The 20,747-nt window shown below is 43.1% G+C and overlaps 1 protein-coding gene across 2 annotated transcripts in view; it reads left to right on the plus strand.

Moving 5' to 3' along the window:
- The first annotated feature begins 208 nt into the window (after positions 1–208).
- Simc1 (SUMO interacting motifs containing 1) overlaps positions 209–20,747 on the plus strand; it is a 33,252-nt gene continuing 12,713 nt past the window's right edge. The window contains exons 1-5 of one of the 2 annotated variants that reach the window (XM_038332594.1): positions 209–429; positions 8,295–9,402; positions 9,772–10,382; positions 13,377–13,609; positions 14,254–14,323. In XM_038332594.1, coding sequence (XP_038188522.1) covers positions 301–429; positions 8,295–9,402; positions 9,772–10,382; positions 13,377–13,609; positions 14,254–14,323 — 2,151 coding nt within the window. In that variant the 5' untranslated portion in view covers positions 209–300. Of the gene's footprint in view, positions 430–8,294; positions 10,383–13,376; positions 13,610–14,253; positions 14,324–20,747 lie in introns of both variants that reach the window. The other variant, XM_038332593.1, reaches the window with a different exon arrangement.

The raw sequence follows: 20,747 nt of genomic DNA on the forward strand, positions 1-20,747 counted from the left end.
GCTTCTCTTCCTCCCTTCCCCTGCCCCCACCTCCTTTCCCTCTCTCTCTTTCCTGGAGGGAAAGGCAGACGGGCGCCTCCTGGGCTCTGCGACTGGGTCCTCACCCAGGCGCCGCTTCCCGGCGGAGCGGTGGGCGGGGCTCGGGGCGGAGGGGGCGGGGCAATGGAGGGGGCGGGGCCGGCGGGGTACTAACCCCAGTGTGGGCGACGCGGTCACCGCAGTCGCTTCAGCAGCTGGAACTGAAGTCGCCGTCGCCGGGGTCGCTGGCCGCTCGCGCGTGGCTCAGCCGGGCCCGTAGCCATGGAGGACTTCATCGTGATCTCCGACGACAGCGGCTCTGAGAGCTCGGCCGGGACCCGCTCGGGCAGGGCGCGGAGGTTGCGTCGGGCCCTGTCCCGGACCCCCGGCGCGCTGCCCCGCCGAACTGTGGTGAGTGAGCCCGCTGTCGCTCGCCACGCCCCACGGGACCCGAGCGTCGCCTCCTCAGGGCCTCGGCGTTGCGACCCTGGTTCCCCGCCGCGGCGTCTTCCCGCCTTTGGCGGCCTCTGGCCTCGAGGAGCGCTGCGGCGCCGCCGGCACGGCAGGCCTCGGGCTGACCAGCGCAGAGCCCTACAGGGCTGCGCCGCCCGAGCGGGCCGAGCACATGGGCGACACAGTGGGCACCAGTGCGCGCTGCCATGCGGTGGCCGGCCGTGGCCCGCGACCCCGGGTAGCCCCAGAGCTTTGGCAGCGGAAGGAGGAGGTGGGGGTCCTGGCCAGGCCGCAGCCTCCGCTAGACCTCGAGGCGGGCGCGCGGGAGCGCGTAATTGTTTGGCTTGTGATGGGGCACAGATGTGTGCAGCGAGGTAACAGGAACCCCGGCTGCGAGCGAGGGAAGCGCCGCCCTTGGCACGGGGGCGGCTGCGCTCCGGGGCCTAGTTCCCTAGCCAGGGGCCCGATTTTTGAGTTGTGGAGAAGGACAGTTTATTTCGCTTTGCAAAAGCGAATCGCGTACAAAGCCCGAGGGCGGGGCACTTGCACCTTTGTTTTTCCTCCAGATCCTTCATCTTTGTCCTTGCCCCAGAAGTGGTGAATGAAAATATTTGTGGTCTCTACCTTTCTAGAACCCTCCACAGAAATCTAGAGAACTCTACCGTGCTCCAGATACTGTTGCTTCGGTTACTCCAGGGGTCATTCTCTGTTCTACCTAATCTATGTCCTAAATCAAGGTCAGCTGCTGCAGAAGCCTGTCAATCACTTTTGGAGTGCTCATTCATTCTAGGTTGCCTTTGGGAAGTTGGAGGGATTTCTTACACCCAAACGTAGTTTGTCTGAGTTAGGGGTCCATAGCTGTGATGAAACACCATGACCAAAAGCAATCTGGGGAAGAAAGGACTTATTTAGCTTACACATCACTCTTCATCATCAGTGTTATTCTTTGGCCACTGGGACAGGAATGCAAGAGAGGCAGGAACCTGGAGGCAGGAGCTGATGCAGAGGCAGGCGTGGAGGAGGGATGCAAACTGCCTTGCTCCCCTTGGCTTGCTTGGCCTGCTTTCAAAGCCCAAGACCACCTGCCCAGGAGTGGCCCCACCCACAATGGAATAGGCCTTCCTCCAAAAATCACTAATTAAGAAAATGCCTTACAGTCTTCCTTACAGCCCCATCTTATGGAGGCATTTTCTCATCTGAGGTTCCTTTCTCTCAGATCACTCTAACTTGGGACAAGTTGATATAAAACTAACCAGCATAGTAGGAGAGGAACTTAATTTGTGTTTTTGTATTATCCAGCTTGTAAATATATCTTTATTCTAGTGCATCTTTTAATAGTACCTTTATTATGGTACGATTCCATATAATAAGATTCATCCATACAATACCTTGGAATGTACAACCTACATTTCTAATAAATCATTTACTTCACCACAAAAGGAAGCCTTGTTGCTGTTCTTAAGGTCCACAGTCATCTTTGGGAAAATGAATTTTCACCACTTTGGATTATAAACATAATTTTACAGTAGAGGTAAGAAATGTAGGATTGTAAGCAATGACTTGCCCATTTCCACTGTCTGGAGAGCTACAGTTTTATGTGTGCATTACTACAAGAAAATTTCCCTCTATGTGTGCACAAATGCTTTTAAGTATCTAATTCTTTTCTAATGGGGTTGAATAAACTTTTTTCTTCTGAGACAGGGTCTCCTGTAGCTCAGCTGTGTAGCTGAGGATTACCTTGACTTCTGATTTCCCCTCTTCCACCTCCTGGGTATTGAGACTACAGGCATGTATGACTGTACTTCGTTTATGTGGTGCGAGGGATCAAACCTATGGCTTCATGTCTCTTAGGCAGACAGGATACAAACTGGGATATTTCCCCAATTCTGAGATTGTAGTAACTTTTTAAAATCTCATAATTTTAAGCATTTAAATTGAACATCTCTACCTCATTCATATTATAGGCCATTTTATTGATATTGTTATTCCCTGTATATAGTATGGATCCTGGTAATTTATCAGCTACATGTTATTCTGACATAAAAAAATGATAAAACTGATCTATTTTGCTTTTGCTATTGAAGGCTACAATGAGATGTCTGTAGGATGAGTTCTTTGCAATGGCATATATGCTACCCCATTTTTTGGTTGGATTGTTTCCTTGATCTAGTTTTTTGAGTTTTTATGTATTATGTATATTAGCCCTCTCTTGGATGTGTAGTTGGTAAAAATCTTTTCCCATTCTGTGTACTGCCACTTTGTCTGAATGATGGTGTCTTTTGCTGTGCAGATGCTTCTCAGTTTCATGAGGTCCCAATTACTAATTTTTGATCTTAGGTCTTCTCCTGTGTCAATGAGTTCAAGGCTATTCCCTTGAATATTCTACTTTCTCTTCTATCAGGTTCAGTGTATCCGTTTTTATATTGGGATCTTTGATCCATTTGGAGTTGAGTTTTGTGCAAGGTGATGTGTGAATGGATCGATTTTCATTCTTATACATGCAATTGTCCAGTTAGACCAGCACCATGTGTTGAAGAGGCTGTCTTTTTTTCCAGTATGTTTTTCTGGTTTCTTCATCAAAAATCAGATGTCCATAGGTATGTGGTATTTATGTCTGGACCTTCAGTTCAGTTACATCAATCAACATGTGTCTGTTTTTGTGTTAATGCCCTGTAGTTTTTATTACCATAGCTCTGTAGTACAACTTGAAATGAGGCATGGTGTTACCTCCAGCAGTTCTTTTATTGTTCAGAATTGTTTCAGTTATCCCGGGTTTTTGTTTTTCCATATGAAGTTGAGAATTGTCCTTTAAAGGTCTGTAAAGAATTGTGGTGGAATTTTGATAGGAATTGCATTAAATCTGTAGATTGACAAGATGCCCATTTTTACTATATTCATCCTACTGATCCATGAGCATGGGGAGATCTTTTGGTCTTCTGATATCTTCTGATACCTGTTGGAGTTGGGGCTGCTTCTCTGGCTGGAGATGCCTGCAGGTTCCTAGGGATTGCCTGTTGGAGTTGAGGCCTGAGATAAGGCAAGGAGGGGAAGTATGTGTAATCCACTGGAGATGGGGCATGGTGGGTGAGAAGCTGAAGCAAGTTGTCTGCTGCAGCACTGGGGGACTGGATTTGGAGGAGAGAGGAAGAGATGAAGATCTGCCATAACCAAATGAATGTTTTTGTAAATATACTAAATGAACTCATCAGAAATTGGGAAACAGTGATAGATCAAACAGGGAAGTTCAAGATAAATCAACAGACATCACCAAGTTCAAGTGGAAAGAGTATTTTCATTAAAAAAAAGCACCAGAAATTCCAAATATAGGTTTAAAAACTAATACTTTAAGAAATAGAAGCTGGAGCCAGGCTCCAAAGTTTCACAGAGAAACCCTGTGTGGAGAAGGGAGGCGCTGGAGAGATGGCTCTGTGGTTAAGAGCACTGCCTACTTTTCCAGAAGATCTGGATTCAATTCCCAGTCCCCACCTGGCAGCTCACAACCATCTATAACCACAATCCCAGGCGATCAGAAGGCATCAGGATACACATGCATATAGAACACTCTCACAAATAATTTTTAAGCATACTACAACATACTAAATTTCCAGACTATAATCTCCAGATCAGCCACTGAAAATATAATTAAAAGATGTATAACTAGAAAAATGAGAAATTCAAAGGAGATAGTTAGGAAATTAATAAAGTTACCATAGTCATTGCAAGTAAAAGAAAGAGCAGAAGCAAACATTAAAGATAATTGAGAAATTTAGCACATTTGGGGATACATCATGCGATAAGGAGTAAACAGACTTATGATGAAGAACCTTTATGAATCTTACTAATGCATTAGACTTTAATCTTGAAGCTTATATCAAACTGATGGTTGAAAATGGAAGTGACTTGTGATGTGTATGTATGTGTCTGTATGTGTGTGTATGTGTATGTATCTGTTGCTGGGATTGAGTGCAGGGTCTTTTGTGAGCTAAGCAAGTACTCTAATCCTGAACTATACACCCAACCTTCTGAGTTGCATTTTAGCAGTTGGCTATGGGGGGTGAGTTAAATTCAGACCTTTGGAGCTCAGCTCTGTATGTTCAGCTTTCTTCTGGGTATCATCAAAGGCACCAATGCCGTATGGTTCTTTCCTAGAAACTGAGGATTTTGATTTTGCCAAACAATTCCTGTTGTAGGACTAGGTACATAGCAGATTTGTACTTGACCCTCTCAGAACTCCATGTCTTTGAATCTGTTGACAGATGTGATCTTCACATCTGTTAAGAGAAATAGCACGAAAGCAAAGGGAAAGAAGGGTACCAACATGATGTGGGATTCCCCTCTGTGTGCTGTGAATCCCACTGATTAATAAAGAACTGCACTGAGCCTATGGCAGGGCAGGGCAGAACTAGGCAGGTAAAGCTAAGCAGAATGCTTGGAGAAAGAAGGCAGAGACAGGAGAAGCTATGTAGCCCCACCAAAGACAAACGCCGGAACTTTACCCAGTAAGCCACAACCTCTTAGCAATACACAGATTAATGGAGATGGGTTAATTTAAGGTATGAGTTAGCCAGAAATATGCTTAAACTATTGGCCAAACAGTATGGCAAATAATATGATTTCTGTGTGATTATTTCGGGGCTGAGCAGCTGGGAACAAATGAGTGGCCTCCTTACAACACCAACAAGGAGTGGGGAAGATAAAGAAAGCTGTTCATGACCACCAAGAAGACAAACTCTTGTATAAAAGTATCATACTGAAACACTTTGTATGCTAACGAAACAATAATAACATTTAAAAGTGAGAGAAATTGTATGCTGACTATAGTGGCTATAGTTTACATTGCCAGACCATAATATGCTAATAGTGATTGTACCCAACCAGCTGAGAAGACTCCTGGAGACCAACAGTGTTATTCCAGGCTCATGGCACAACAGGTGGTGACAATACCTCTAGCTGACATCAACTTATAATTTGATAGACCTGCTGAGGAATGGGAATAAAGATTAGTGGTTTTCCATTTGTTAAAACTCAGACCATTGTTTTTATACCTACCCCTTACTGTTTTAAAAACAATCTCTTTTAAAGCTGATTACGGGTGAGGTGTGGTGGTACATGCCTTTAATCCTAGCACTCAGGAGACTGAAGCAAGGTGATATCTGTCAGTTCATGATCATTCCAGTCTACACAATGAGTTCCAGGCCAGCCAGAGCTACAAAGTGAGATCCTGTCTCAGAAAAGCAAAGACAGGGAGCTGGAGAGGTGGTTTAGTGGTTAAGAGCATGGCTGCTCTTCCAAAGGACCCAAGTTCAGTTCCCAGCACTCACATGGCAGCTTACAACTGTCTGTAACTCCTGTTCCAGGGGATTTGACACTCTCACACAGACAGACATACAGGCAAAACACCAATGCATACAAAATAAAAATAAATAACTCATTTAAAAAGGAAAAACAAAAAGAGTAAAGCTGATTACATATTGGAAAAAGTTAATGCATCCCTAGGTATTCAACAGGAAAGACACAGTTGAATTTGAATGTCTGCCCCTACTACTTAGCTGTAGAATCCTTAGGTAAGTAACCTGGTCCCTCAAAGCTAATTTTTGAATGTACATAATGGATTTTTAGTTCTTTTTTTTTTTTTTTTTTTTTGAGATAGGGTTTCTCTGTAGCTTTGGAGCCTGTCCTGGAACTAGCTCTTATAGACCAGGCTGGCCTCGGACTCACAAAGATCCACCTGCCTCTGCCTCCCGAGTGCTGGGATTAAAGGCATGCGCCACCACCGCCTGGCCGAATGTATATAATGGAGATGATAATACCATCCTGCAGTATCATTGTGAAAATTTAAGAAATCATAGAAAAAAATGACATGAGTAATCAGGGAGACAAGATAACGGAATGTAAATATTTTTAATTTTTTTATGTGTGGGTGTTTTGCCTGTGTCTGTGTATCAGCTATGTGTCTTATGTCCATGGAGACCAGAGATCCAGTCCCCTGGGACTAGAACTACAGATGCTTGTAAACCATTCTATGGATGCCAGGAGTCTAACCCAGTCCTCTGGAAGAGTAGCCAATGCTCTTAACTACTGAACTATATCTCCAGCCCCACTACATGTAAATTTAACCTGATGGTTATGGCTTCACCCAGGTACAGACTGCACAACATAGTGTGTTCTGCAAGGGTAGTTAGCTGTGCTCTATAGGAGATTTAGAGACCCAAAAGCCCCGTCAACTTCTTTAGCATTTAATTACAGCTGTACTTACATATAGATGCTGCCCATGACTCTAAACATTTTGTGTTTAGTCAAACCTCTCCTGTGATTCTCAAAATGTCCTCCCAGTTTCCAGAAAAAATTACACTTACAAATGCATAGGATAAATGGAAGATTTTCTCTAACTCTTAAAAATTCAATTATCCAGCTAAGTTGCCTACTTTTCTCTCCCTTTTAGGAGTGTACTTTTGTAATTTTTTCCCAATAAATTTGTTCCTATTTATATGTCCATCCTTGAGAGCCTTCTCTAATGAAACTAGGTATCTTTGGGAACTCCTGAATCCTGTGACAAACAATGTGTCTTAGTACCAAGGTCCTCATATTAACTTACCATCTTGCTTAGCTTCTGTTGCAGGTTATCCTGGAAATTTGTTTTTCAAGTAAAGGTTTCTTTCTGTTTGTGAAGGATGGAATTTTCTCTACTACTCACCTGTCTTTCTTGGATCAGAAAATAAAAAAAGCACATTGCATTCTCACATACATCTGGCATTTGGATAATTTATGAATGTATAGAAGTTGACAGGTTTGATATTAGTGAACTAGGCTTTCTTTTTGGTCTACCAACCAGCTCCCAAATCATGACACAGAGACTTATTATTAGTTATGAATGCTCAGCCTTACCTTAGCTCTTATTTTAATTTGTTTCTCTTTATGTTTTGCCTCGGCGCTTTTAACCTTCCTTTCTTTCTGTATATCTTACTTTCCTAATGTCTGCATATCTGGCTGTTGGCTGCCTGGCTTCTGGCCCTGGGCATGTCCCTCTCTTTCTCCTTTGTTCTCTTCCCCTTCTCTCTGTAGTATAGATTTCTCCTCCTACTTACTCTCTCTGCCTGCTAGCCCCACCTATCCCTCTCCTGCCTAACTGTTGGCTGTTTGCTTTTTATTAGACCAATCAGGTGTCTTAGGCAGGCAAGGTGAAACAAATGAAACACATCTTTAAGTGCCGGGCGGCGGTGGCGCACGCCTTTAATCCCAGCAGCACTCAGGAGGTAGAGGCAGGTGGATCTCTTTGAGTTTGAGGCCAGCCTGGTCTACCAGACCTAGTTCCAGGACAGGCTTCAAAACTACAGAGAAACCCTGTCTCAAAAAACAAAACAAAACAAAAAAGAAAGAAAAGAAGCACATCTTTACATAGTTAAACATGCAGCTCAAACAAATGTAACACATCCTTATATAATTAAACAAATATAGCATTAAACAACTGTAATACACCTTTACACAGTTAAAGTAATATTCTGTAGCATAAACAAATGTAACACATCTTTGCCTAGTGAAAATAATATTCCACAACACATTAGCAAAATGTTAACTAAGAAAATAAAACTAATATTTATGTTATAGAAGATGCAGAGAAAGCTTGCGATATAGCTCAGAGGGAAATCATTTACCCAGCATGCACCAGGCCCTAAGTTCAATCACTAGTACTGCGGGTATATATAGAAATACCAATGAGATGAAAAAGTAAAGTGATGTTCATTGTTAAAAGCTAAAAACCTCAGTCTTCTCAAATCAAGTTAATGTGCCCTTCTCTCACTCTTCTCTTCTCCCATCTTTAACAGGACTTCATTGACCTAACTAGAGAGACCAGAACAAGGGCAAAAGATCGTAATGGACTTTGTGTGATTGATCTGACAAGAAGTGAGGAAGAAAATAGACCTATTGCCACTTTTGATTTGACTTTGGAACCTGTAGCTTCCTCTCAGAAGGAGCCACCGTGTCTTCAGACAAGTGTCAGTCTTTCAGGCAAAGAGGTAACGGAAACCCATAGAGACAGAGACTCTCAGCCTGCAACACAGAGAATCGTCCACAATGATCCTGTAGATCTGGATTTGTTGGAAGAAAACATGTTTGAAGGTTCTCGACCCCCTACATCTATTAGCCAGGACTCTGTTTATCCACCAGAGCCAAACTGTAGCTCGATCACGTACAAAGGTGACCTCAGCTTCTTGACCAGCCTACAGCTCTCTTCAGATATTAGCTCCTTCTCCTCAACAAGCAATAACAGTAGCAGCAGCAATCAGAGGGCCTCTTTGCCATGCCCACAGCAGGATGTGCCTTGCCAACCACAAGGCTTGCTATGCCCACTGCAAGCCTTAGCATGCCCACTAAGAGCTTCACCCTGTCCACCACGAGCTTCCTCATGTCCACCACAAGCCTTGTCGTGTCCACCACAAGCTTTGTCATGTCCATCACAAGCCTTGTCATGCCCATCACAAACTGTGCAATGCCAACTCCAAGCTTTGCCTCATCCACCTCAAGAAGTACCATGCCCTCCTCAAGATGTGCCATGCCTTCAGCAGAGTATGCCAAGCACACGTCAGAATTTATCATGGCATCCTCAACACCCACTTTACCCACCCCAAGACACTCTGGGCCTACCTCAAGATGTTCCAGGCCGACCTCTAAACCTGTCATATCCACACGGCGTGACACAACTACAAGACATGCCATGGTCACCGCAAGATGTGCCACTGTCACTACAAGATGTGCTGCAGTCACTGCAAGATGTGCCACCACTGCTGGGAGATGTGCCACAGTCACCAGAAGTGGGGCAGTTACCAAGATATGTGAAACAGTCATCAGGAGATGTGATGCAGTTACCAGGAGGTTTGATACGGTCATCAGGCGTGATACAGGCACTGGAAGGTGTGATGCAATCACCAGGAGGTGTGACACAGTCATCAGGTGTAACACAGACATCAGGAGGTGTGATGCAGTCACTAAGAAGTATAACACAATCATCAGGAAGTATAACACAGTCATCAGGAAGTATAACACAGTCATCAGGTGTAACACAGTCATCAGGAGGTGTGATGCAGTCACCAAGAGGTATAACACAATCATCAGTAGGTGTGATGCAGTCGCCAGGAGGTGTGACACAGTTGTCATCAGGTGTAACACAGTCATCAGGAGGTGTAATACAGTCACTAAGAGGTATAACACAATCATCAGGAGGTGTAACACAATCATCAGGAGGTGTGATGCAGTCATCAAGAGGGGTGACGCAGTTATCAGGTGTAACACAGTCATCAGGAGGTGTGATGCAGTCATCAGTAGATATGATGCAGTCCCCAGGTGTGCCACAGTTACCAGATGTGATGCAGTCCCCAGGTGTGCCACAGTCACCAGATGTGATGCGGTCCCCAGAGGGTGTACCACAGTCACCAGATGTGATGCAGTCCCCAGAGGGTGTGCCACAGTCACCAGATGTGATGCAGTCCCCAGAGGGTGTGCTACCATCAGTTGTAGATACACCACACTTACCAGGAGATGTGTCGCACTCACCACAAGGGTTACTGGACTTAGCCAGAGACAAGCCAAAGTCTTCCCCTGGTGATGTGAAGAATCGTGACACTCCTATGGATATCTCAGCTCTGTCCTCTCCACGTTGCTCTGCCAGCCCACTGTCTCCACAGTCTGAATTTTCCTTAGAAAAAGTTCCTTGGCTTCCTGTCACAGACAACTTAGCCAGAAAAGAGAAATCATTGCCACAGTTTGCCAACCCTGGGTCTGCCCAGATACAAGGACAAATACCACAAGTTGGGGTATACAATAAACCTTGCCTGCATAGACTGAAATACTTCTTACGACCTCCAGTACATCATCTCTTCTTCCAGACATTAATACCAGATAAAGACACACGGGAGGTAAGCTAATATACTCACTCCCTTATGTCTTATGGGAGGGATTATGTCTCCTCCCATAGGCCCTTGATAAGGTTACTATGACTAGAATCCACACATTAGAGAATGGGCCAAATAGAAATGGTGTGTGTGTGTCTGTGTCTGTGTAGCGGTTCTGGCTGTCCTGAAACTTGCTTTGTAGACTGGGTTAGTCTCGAACTCTCTGATATCTGCCTGCCTCTGCCCCCCAAGTGCTGGGATTAAAGGTGTGTGCCACCACCACCTAGCTAAAAATTAAATTTTTTATCTTCCCCCACTTGAAAGTGGAGTGAGAGCTGTGTTCCAATTGCAGCCCACTCTTTAAAACCCAGCACTGTGCACATCACTTTCCTTGTGAGCCTTAGCCTCCCCTATCTGTAAAGCAGGGGTAAAAACACACCTCCTAGGGCCGCTAAATGAGATGATGTGTGTAAAATACCTGTTAGTCTGACTTGTTGCCCTTCATCAAATTCTTGTCTTCCATTCCTTTCTTCTTCTCTTCCTGATGCCATACAGTACATATCACAGAGAAAAGACTCTTGTCACTTCCATGCCTGAAGTCACCCCTTGTATTTGGGAGTAGAAATTCAATTTTAAAACTTTAATGTGGATACCATTTCTCATATATCTTCATTGACCTATGGAAACTAAATTATACATACATGGACAAAAAATGCTGTGACAGTCTCATAACATGAAACCGTTTTGTTATGCAAAACCAAACCCTCAACTTTAAGGTATGTCTAAAGTACTCAGTAGTGGTGCACGCCTTTAATCCCAGCACTCTGGAGGCAGAGGCAGGAGGATCTCTGAGCTCGAGGACAACCAGGGCTACACAGAGAAACCCTGACTCAAAAACAGCAACAACAGGGCTGGAGAGATGGCTCAGTGGTTAAGAGCATTGATTGTTCTTCCAGAGGACCTGAGTTCAATTCCCAGCAATCTCATGGTGGCTCACAACCATCTGTAATGAGATCTGGAGCCCTCTTCTGGCCTGCAGGCATACATGGAGGAAGAATGTTGTATACATAATAAATAAATAAAAAAGAAAAAAAACAGCAGCAACAACAACAAAAACTAAATCAAAAGGTACGTAGGCTGGCAAAATGGCTCAGTAGATAAAGGCACTTGCACCAAGCCTGGCAACTTTGCAACTTGTATCCTGTAGATTGAACCCACATGGTAGAAGCAGAGAATTGACTCCTACACATTGTTCTCTGACCCCACATTTGCACTGCCGTGTACACTTGTGCTCATAAACACACACACAAATAGATAACAAATAAAATGTAACTTAAAAGTCAACAAAGCAGGACTGGAAAATAGCTCAGTGCTTAATAGTGTCTGTTGCTTTTCCAGAGGAGCAAGGTTCAGTTCCCAGCACCCACATAGGGTGAGTCAGAGCCTCCTGAACTTCAGCTCCAGGATACTCACTTGCACAACTCCATACCCAGACACACGTGCACTCATAAAAATAAAAATGAATGTGTTTAAAGTCACCCATAGTGCTATCAGACAATATTTATTATGGATAATTCCATGTATTCCCTTCCCAATTGCCTTTTATACATAACCATTTTCCTTTTTTTGTTTAGTAATTGGTATTTTTTAAGCATATGTATTTGTTATTGGTTTTGTTGTTTATAGAGTGTAACAGTTCAAAACCATGCATGGTGATACATGCCTGTAATGCTAGTGCTTGGGAGTTAGAGGCAGGCAAATCAGGAGTTCAAGGCCAGTGTCTGCTGCAAACATAGTATCAACCTAGGCTGTATGAGACCCTCTCAAGAGGAAAAGAGAAGGACTGGTAGGAAGGGAGCAGGAAGAACGTAGTATTCATTCTTCCGGCAACAAAACCTGCTCGTGTCTGTTTTTTTCTTTTTCATGTATGAGTGCTCTATCTGCACATACAACTTTATTCCAGAAGAGGGCATAAGATCCCACTATAGATGGTTGTGAGTCACCATGTGGTTGCTGGGAATTGAACTCAGAACCTCTGGAAAAGCAGCCAGTGCTCTTAACCGCTGAGCTCTCTCCAGCCCCACTCAAGTCTTCTTATCTCTATTAAAGTGTCTACTATACTTTTGTCACTGCCCCATAATCCTAGCACTTGGAAGGTGGAGGCAGGAAGATTAGGAACTTAAAACCCATCTCTGGGGCTGGAGAGATGGCTCAGTGGTTAAGAGCATTGCCTGCTCTTCCAAAGGTCCTGAGTTTAATCCCCGGCAACCACGTGGTGGCTCACAACCATCTGTAATGAGGTCTGGCGCCCTCTTCTGGCCTGCAGACATACACACAGACAGAATATTGTATACATAATAAATAAATAAATATTTAAAAAAAACATCTCTGGGGGCTGGAGAGGTGGCTCAGAGGTTAAGGGCACTGGCTGCTCTTCCGGAGGTCCTCAGTTCAATTCCCAGCAACCACATGGTGGCTCACAACCATCTATGAGATCTGATGCCTTCTTCTGGTGGGCAAGCATACATGCAGACAGAACATTGTATACATAATAAATTAAAAAAAAATCTCTGACTGTTCTTGGCATCTCTTGCTTTGATATTTGCCATTCTGTTACTTTTTTGTTGTTTTTGTTGTTTGTTTTTTTGAGACAGGTCTCTGTGTAGCCCTGGCTGTCCTGGAACTCACTTGTAGACCAGGCTGGCCTTGGGCTCAGAGATCCAAGTGCCTCTGCCTGCCTCCCCAGTGCTGAGATTAAAGGCGTGCCACACCACATCCAGCTTTCTGTTACATTTTAATATAGATGAAGTCATCTTGTATGGAGAATTTAGAATTCCTGTCTTTTAGCTTCCCTACATCCATCATTAAAAAATTTCTTTTTAGAGTTTTCTTGTCTCTCTTTAGTACAATATTTGAAATGCATAGAAACCTTTGCTGCTCTCAACCTGTTGCAGAACCTCTTGCTTTCAGGAAGTGTAGAACCCATCCTGATATCTGTCTATCTCTTTGTCTCTACAGAGCAAGGGTCAGAAATTAGAACCCATCCCTCATCGAAGACTAAGAATGGTGGCAAACACTATTGAAGAAAACTTCCCTTTGGGGACTGTGCAGTTTTTAATGGACTTTGTTTCACCCCAGCATTACCCACCCAGAGAAATTGTGGCTCACATCATCCAGAAAATCCTGCTCAGTGGCTCTGAGACTGTGGATGTCCTCAAGGAGGCCTACATGCTTCTCATGAAAATCCAACAGTAGGAATCATTACCACTGGTTGACCAAGCCTTCTAGGGAATGTAGACTAAGGGCACAGCTTCTCCTGTCTAAGCGTTATTCAGCTGACCTAGAAGTTTTTTAATAATGTTGATTGCAAGTGATAGGAAACCAAATCAAAACTGGCTTCAATTGCTAGTAAAAAGAATTTAATGACTTGTTTTCACTAGAAACCTGGGAATAAGATATTATTTGACACTGTTTTATAAGAGGCTACTGGTACCCAGTTTTCAACTCTGCCTTGGTTTTGACTTTAGGGATCTATGATGTAGTCTTCAGCTTCAGATTTTTATAGTACTTTAAGTTAGAAAATCAACTTCCGTAGTTACAAAACAATTCTGAAACTGAGTCCTATTATAATTGGCTTATCATGAGATATGAGTCATTTTTTGAGACAGTGAACCAAATGATAGAATATTGTAGTTAACACAATAAATCACAGCTTCATGCAGTCCCAGTACATAAAGCTCAATGGCTATGAGCTGGCCAGACTGACATGGTATGGTACTGGGGTAGGTCAGCTGCTGAGGGTAAGAAGATGCGTAGTTGCCTGTCACCCTTACAGACCCTATCTCTTCTGCCACTAAATTCTTTAGAATTCTGACTGATGTCACTTGACTTTCAGGTTGCATCCAGCCAATGCCAAGACAGTGGAATGGGACTGGAAACTGCTCACCTACGTCATGGAGGAAGAGGTAACAAATTACGAAGATATATCTTTTTAAATTAATTTTTAAATTACATTTATTTGTGTGTGGGTGAGTATGGTTGTGTATTTGAAAGTGCCATGTTGTGTGTGAAAGTCAATAACTTCTAGGAGTTGGTTCTCTCCTTCCGTTCTGTGGGTCCTGGAGACTGAACTCATGTTGTCAGGCTTGGGACCAGGTGTCTTTACTGCCAAGCCATTATTTCCTGTAGACAGTTAAACTTGGGAGCAGTGCCTTTACCCCTGAGCCATTATATCCTGCCGACAACCCTACTCTACCAAAAAATTACTGTTAAAAAAAAGTGGTTTCCCAACTCAGATATTAGTATATTATGTCTTCTCTCCTTGAGATGAAACTGAAAATATTAGTAATAAGGGTTAGTGAAACAGCTCAGTGGTGGAGCAAGCACTTACCTGCCATGCATGAGATCCTGAATCCAATCCCCAATGCTGCAAATTAGTAATGTTACAGCACTCGCAAATGCATCGCTGTGAAAGCAGAGAGGGACAGTGCGTGTGAGTGAAGATTCGAGAGGTCTAAGGAGAGCATCAGTGGTGAGTGACAAAGCTGGGCAGAGACGGGCGTGAGCTCGAGCACGGTAGGAGGGAAATCTTCACACTGGAGCCCGAAGTCTTCTACTCAGAAATGCAAGCTACATACTGAGAGGGAAGAGTGAGTTCAGTGTGAATGGTGAGTGAGTACCTGCTAAGAGTCATTACATGGAGCTATCAACTGCTGCATTCTGGAACAAAAGCTACAGAGAAACCCTGTCTTGAAAAACCTAAAAAGAAGCCGAGCAGTGGTGGCGCACATCTTTAATCCCAGCACTCGGGGGGCAGAGGCAGGTGGATCTCTCTGAGTTCAAGGCCAGCCTGGTCTACAGAGTTCCAGGACAGCCAGGACTGTTACACAGAAAAACCCTGTCTTGAAACAAAACAAAAGTACATGAAGGCTAGCAAGATAGTTCAGTAGGTAAAATTGTGACATCCTGGGTTTGATCCCCAGAGCCTGTGTTAGAAAACTCACTATGTGTGATCCCAGCACTCTTATAGTGAGCGTAGTGAGTTGGAGACAGTATCCCCCAAGAGATGGCAGGTTAGGTAGGTGTGCTGGAATAAACAGTAAAGCAGACGAACTAGAGACAACCTGTTTCAGGCCGGGCGTGGTGGCGCACACCTTTAATCCCAGCGCTCAGGAGGCAGAGGCAGGTGGATTCCTGTGAGTTCGAGGCCAGCCTGGTCTACAAAGAGAGTTCCAGGACAGCCAGGAACACAAAGAAACCCTGTCTTGAAAAGCCAGAAAGAGAGAGAGAACCTATTTCAACAAAATGGAAGGAGAGATGGGGTTCTTAAGTTATCCTCTGACCTTTAACTGCCACATGCAGATCATGGCATGCTAAATATACTTTTAAAAGTATGGTATAGGGACTGGAGAGTTGACTCATGTGGCTGCTTTTCGAAAGATCTAGAGTTCAATTCCCAGCAACCACACGGTGACTCACAACCATCTGTAATGAGATCTTGTGTTCTCTTCTGGTCTGCAGGCATACATGCAGGCAGAACACTGTATATGTAATAAATAAATCTTTAAAAAAATAAAAGTGTGATATATAAGGACCAACATGACGGCTCACCAGGTAAAGAAGCTAGGTGCGAAGCCCACCAGCCTCACATGGCAGAAGAAGAGAACTGACTTTCATGAGTTGTCCTCTGCCTTCCACACGTATGTATATTACATGAACATGTGCACATGCATATACACTCATCTAAATATAATACTTAAACAATAAGTTTTGGTTTGGTTTGATTTGGTTTTGTCAAGACAACGTTTCTCTGTATTCCATTGGCTGTCCTGGAACTCAAACTCAGAAATTTGTCTCCTTCTGCCTCTTGAATGCTTAGATCAAAGGCATGTGCCACCACCGCCCAGCACAAAAAGCTTAACTATCATGCAGGAGGCTGGGAAGATAGCTCAGCATCTTCTGTGCAAGCATGAGTACCTGAGTTCAAATCCCCCACATCCATGTAAAAAGATGGGTGTGGCTTTACATACCTGTAACCCTGGCACTGTGGGGGCAGAAACAAGAGGATTGTCTTGAGCTTGTATGCCATCAGCCTGCTTCTAAGTTAGTGAGAGATCATGGGGATAAGACAAAGTGATAGAGCAAGGCACCTGATGTCTTCCTCTGCCCTCCCTGCAAGTGCATGCACCCACACATACACACATGCCACATATACAAAAGAAAACAGAATAGGGACAGTACATATGCATGCCTAAAGTGGGTATTACTGGAAAAGGGACAGGTCCAGAATTTCAAGCCATGCTAATTGTTAAATGTCTTACCCTAAATAAATCCAATCTGTACATAGTAGAAAAGCTACTTTCTTCAAATACGTAACTCTCAAAGAAGATCACAACCCAAGAGTTCATGCTTCAAAAACTAAAAATAGATAAAGCTGTTAGCTAGAGTTAAGGGGGAAGAACAAAATATTTAAATAAATAAGAGACGAAAAAGGAAATAAACATAGGAGATCATTAAAGGAGCTGAGAGAGCAGAAGCCAGGAGCAAATCCAGCCCTGGGAGCCAACCCAGTCCTGGGACACTGGCAGACCAAGATTGAGCCAACGACCTGACTCAGAATCTGCGACCTCTACCAGAATGGGACTGAACCAGTTACCTGAGACACAGAGAGAACAAGCTCCACCAGGAGCAGAAGCCAGGAGCAAACCCAGTCCCAGGACATGGGCGGATCAGGATTGACCCAGCGGCCAGATCTAGAGTCAGTGATCTCCACCAGAACAAGTCCAACTCCAAGCCAGGGACTTCTGCAGGAAGAGATCCAGACCAAGATTTACAGAAACAGATCAAAGCCAGCAGCCTAGGCCAAAGTAGGCCTGAGACAGCAAACTCCAAGGGAGCAGAGCAAAGCACAGGAACACTGTGCTACCACCAAGAACAGGAATAACCAACGGGGTAACTAGAAGTGTGACACTGACTATACCATGAGGAACAACCATCTGAGCTTTGGATTCACTGGCACTTAGAAGATTATTCAACAGAATCTCAGACAGCCCCAACCACACCTATTAGAGGAAAAAATGAGTAGAAAAGGTAAGATCACATGCTACACCACAAAGAGCAACACAATACCAGTAAAACCTAAAGACCCTACAAATGCAAGACCTGAACAACCAAATATGGATGAACCAGAAGAAAATGATCTAAAGAATAACATCAAGAGAATGTTTGAAATTCTTAAAGATAAAATGAGAAATTACCTTAAAGAAATGGAGGATAAAACAAAAAATTGGAAGATATCAGCAAATCACTTAAAGATAATCAAGAAAAAGACCTCAAACAGATAAAAGAAGCTATTCAGGACTTGAAAACTGAGATAGAAAAAATTAAGAAAACACAAGCCTAAGGGATTATAGAAACAGAAATCATGAGAAAAAGATCAGGAATGACAAATGCAAGCATGAACAACAGAATGTAAGAAATGGAAGAGAGAATCTCAAGCGCTGAAGATAAAATAGAGGTAATAAACTCATCAGTTAAAGAAAACATTAAATCTAACAAAAGCTTAACCCAAAATATCCATGAAATATGGGACACCATAGAAAGGCCAAATCGTAGAATAGTAGGTATAGAAGAAGGAGAAGTTCAACTCAAAGGCACAGAAATTTTATTTAACAAAATCATATAAGAAAACTTTCCCTACCTAAAGATATGCCTATGAAGATACAAGAAACTTACAGAACACCAAATAGACTGGATCCAAAAATAAAGTCTTCTCGCCACATAATAAAACACTAAACATACAGAGTAAAGAAAGAATATTAAGAGCTGCAAAGGAAAAAGGCCAAGAAACATATAAAGGTAGACCTATCAGAATTACATCTGACTTCTCAGTGGAGACAATGAAAGCTAAAAGGTCATGGTCAAGCATTATGCCGACATTAAGAGACCATGGATGCCAGCCCAGACTACTATACCCAGCAAAACTGTTGATTATCATAGAAGGACAAAACAAGATATTCCATGACAAATCTAGATTTCGCCAATACCTAACCACAAACCTAGCCCTACACAAAATACTAGAAGGAAAACTCCAACCCAAGGAAGATGGCTACACCAACAAAAACACAGACAGTTGATGATCTCGTTACAGCAAATCCCGAAGAAGAAAAAAATTCACAAATTGACATCACCAATGATGAAAACTAAATTAACAGGAGATAGCAACCACTGGTCATTAATATCCCTTAATGTAAATGGACTCAACTCACCCATAAAAAGGCACAGGCTAACAGATTGGATACGAAAACAGAATCCATCCCTCTTCTGCATACAAGAAACGCATCTCAACCTCAAAGACAGACATCGCTTCAGAGTAAAAGGTTGGGAAAAAATATACCAATCAAATGGACCTAAGAAACAAGCGGGTTTAGCTATCCTAATATCTAACAAAATAGACTTCTAGCTAAAATCAGTCAAAAGAGACAAAGAAGGACATTTCATATTAGTCACAGGAAAAATCCATCAAGAGGAAATTTCAATACTGAACATCTATGCCCCAAATACAAGGGCACCCTCATATGTCAAAGAAACACTTCTAAATCTTAAATCATACATTAAACCCCACACACTAATAGTGGGAGACTTCAACACTCCCCTCTCACCACTGGACAGGTCAATCAGACAAAAAATGAACAGAAATGAGAGAACAGTTATGACTCAAATGGACAACATATATTTATAGAATATTCCATCCAAACAGAAAAGAATATACCTCCTCAGCACCTCATGGAACCTTCTCAAAAATTGACCACATACTTGGTAACAAAACAAACCTCAACAAATACAAAAAAATTGGAATAACCCAATGTACCTTATCAGATCACCATGCTTTAAAACTAGAAGTCAACAGCAATACTAATTCCAGAAAACCCACAAACACATGGAAATTAAACAATGCTCACCTGAATCATCAATGGGTCAAGGAAGAAATAGAGGGGGAAATTAAAGACTTCCTAAAATTCAATGAAAATGACCACACAACATACCCAAATTTATGGGACACGATGAAAGCAGTGTTAGAGGCAAGTTTATAGCACTAAATGCCTACATAAAAAAGCTGGAAAAATCCCACACTAGTGAATTAACAGAACATTTGAAAACTTTAGAATAAAGGAGCTGGGAGTGGTGGCACGCACCTTTAATCCTAGCACTCAGGTGGCAGAGTTTAAAGCCATTTTGCTCTACAAAGGGGGTTCTAGGACAGCCAGGGCTGGTACACAGTTATACAAAGAAACCCAGTCTCAAAAAACCAAGGAAGGAAGGAAGGAGGGAGGGAGGGAGGAGGGAAGGGGAGAGAGAGAGAGAGAGGAAGGAAGGAAGGAAAGAAAAAAAGATCATTAGAGATTAAACAACTATATGACCAAAAATGATAAAATGGAAGAAATGGATAAATTTTTAGACATGTATATTTTGCCATGAATAAATCATGAAATATATATATATGGACACACACCACCTCCTGTGGTCCTATAAATGCTCATGTGTTAAAGGCTTTGTCTCCAGCTTGTAGATTTAACCCTTAAAAAGGTGATTGAATAGAGGGCAGAGGTGTTGCACACCTTTAGTGCCAGCACTTGGTAGGGGAGTGTAGCAAAGGCAGGTAGATCTCTGAGTTCAAGGCTAGCCTGGTCTACAGGGTGAGTTCCAGGACAGCCAGGATTACGCAGAGACCCTGTCTCAGAAGGAAAGAAAGTGGTGGTGGTGGAGGGGGTGACTGAATGAGGACTTTTACTCCATTGGCGGGTTCATAGGTGATGGCATTAGAGGAAATTGGTACTGGTTGGAGGAAGTTGGATACTAGAGACATTCTGGGACATTGCTCTGAAGAGTGTATCCCCCCCTGGATCTCAGTTTTGCAGAATGACTGACTTTTGTGTTCTTGTGCATGACTATGGATAAGCTGATCCTTGTATCAGAATTTTCCTCACAGTGACCACTACTTAAAAGAATTTGAAAGGACAGATTTATTTGGGCTCTTAGTTTCAGAGATTCCAGTCCATGGCTGGCTGGCTCTGTTCCAAACTAGTGAGTCAGACAGTCCAGTAGAAAGGTGTGGCAGTGGAGATAAGTCATCAGTTAACAGCATTCACAAATCAGGGAGAAAAGGGGCTGGATCAAGACATATCCTTTAAAGGCATACTCCCAGTGACTTAGCACCAGCTGAGCTGTCCTCTTTGGAACATGAGCCTGTAGAGGACACACATTCAAACTTAACACTAATTTAAAGGGGCTAAGATAGAATTTATTATAGTATCTCTTTTGCACACATTTTTAGGCAAGAATGTGAAGAATAAGTGAGTCTGTCATTGTGGTGAGAACACAGATGGTACA

The sequence above is a fragment of the Arvicola amphibius genome, chromosome 6, assembly GCF_903992535.2.
Source record: "Arvicola amphibius chromosome 6, mArvAmp1.2, whole genome shotgun sequence".
Taxonomy (NCBI): domain Eukaryota; kingdom Metazoa; phylum Chordata; class Mammalia; order Rodentia; family Cricetidae; genus Arvicola; species Arvicola amphibius.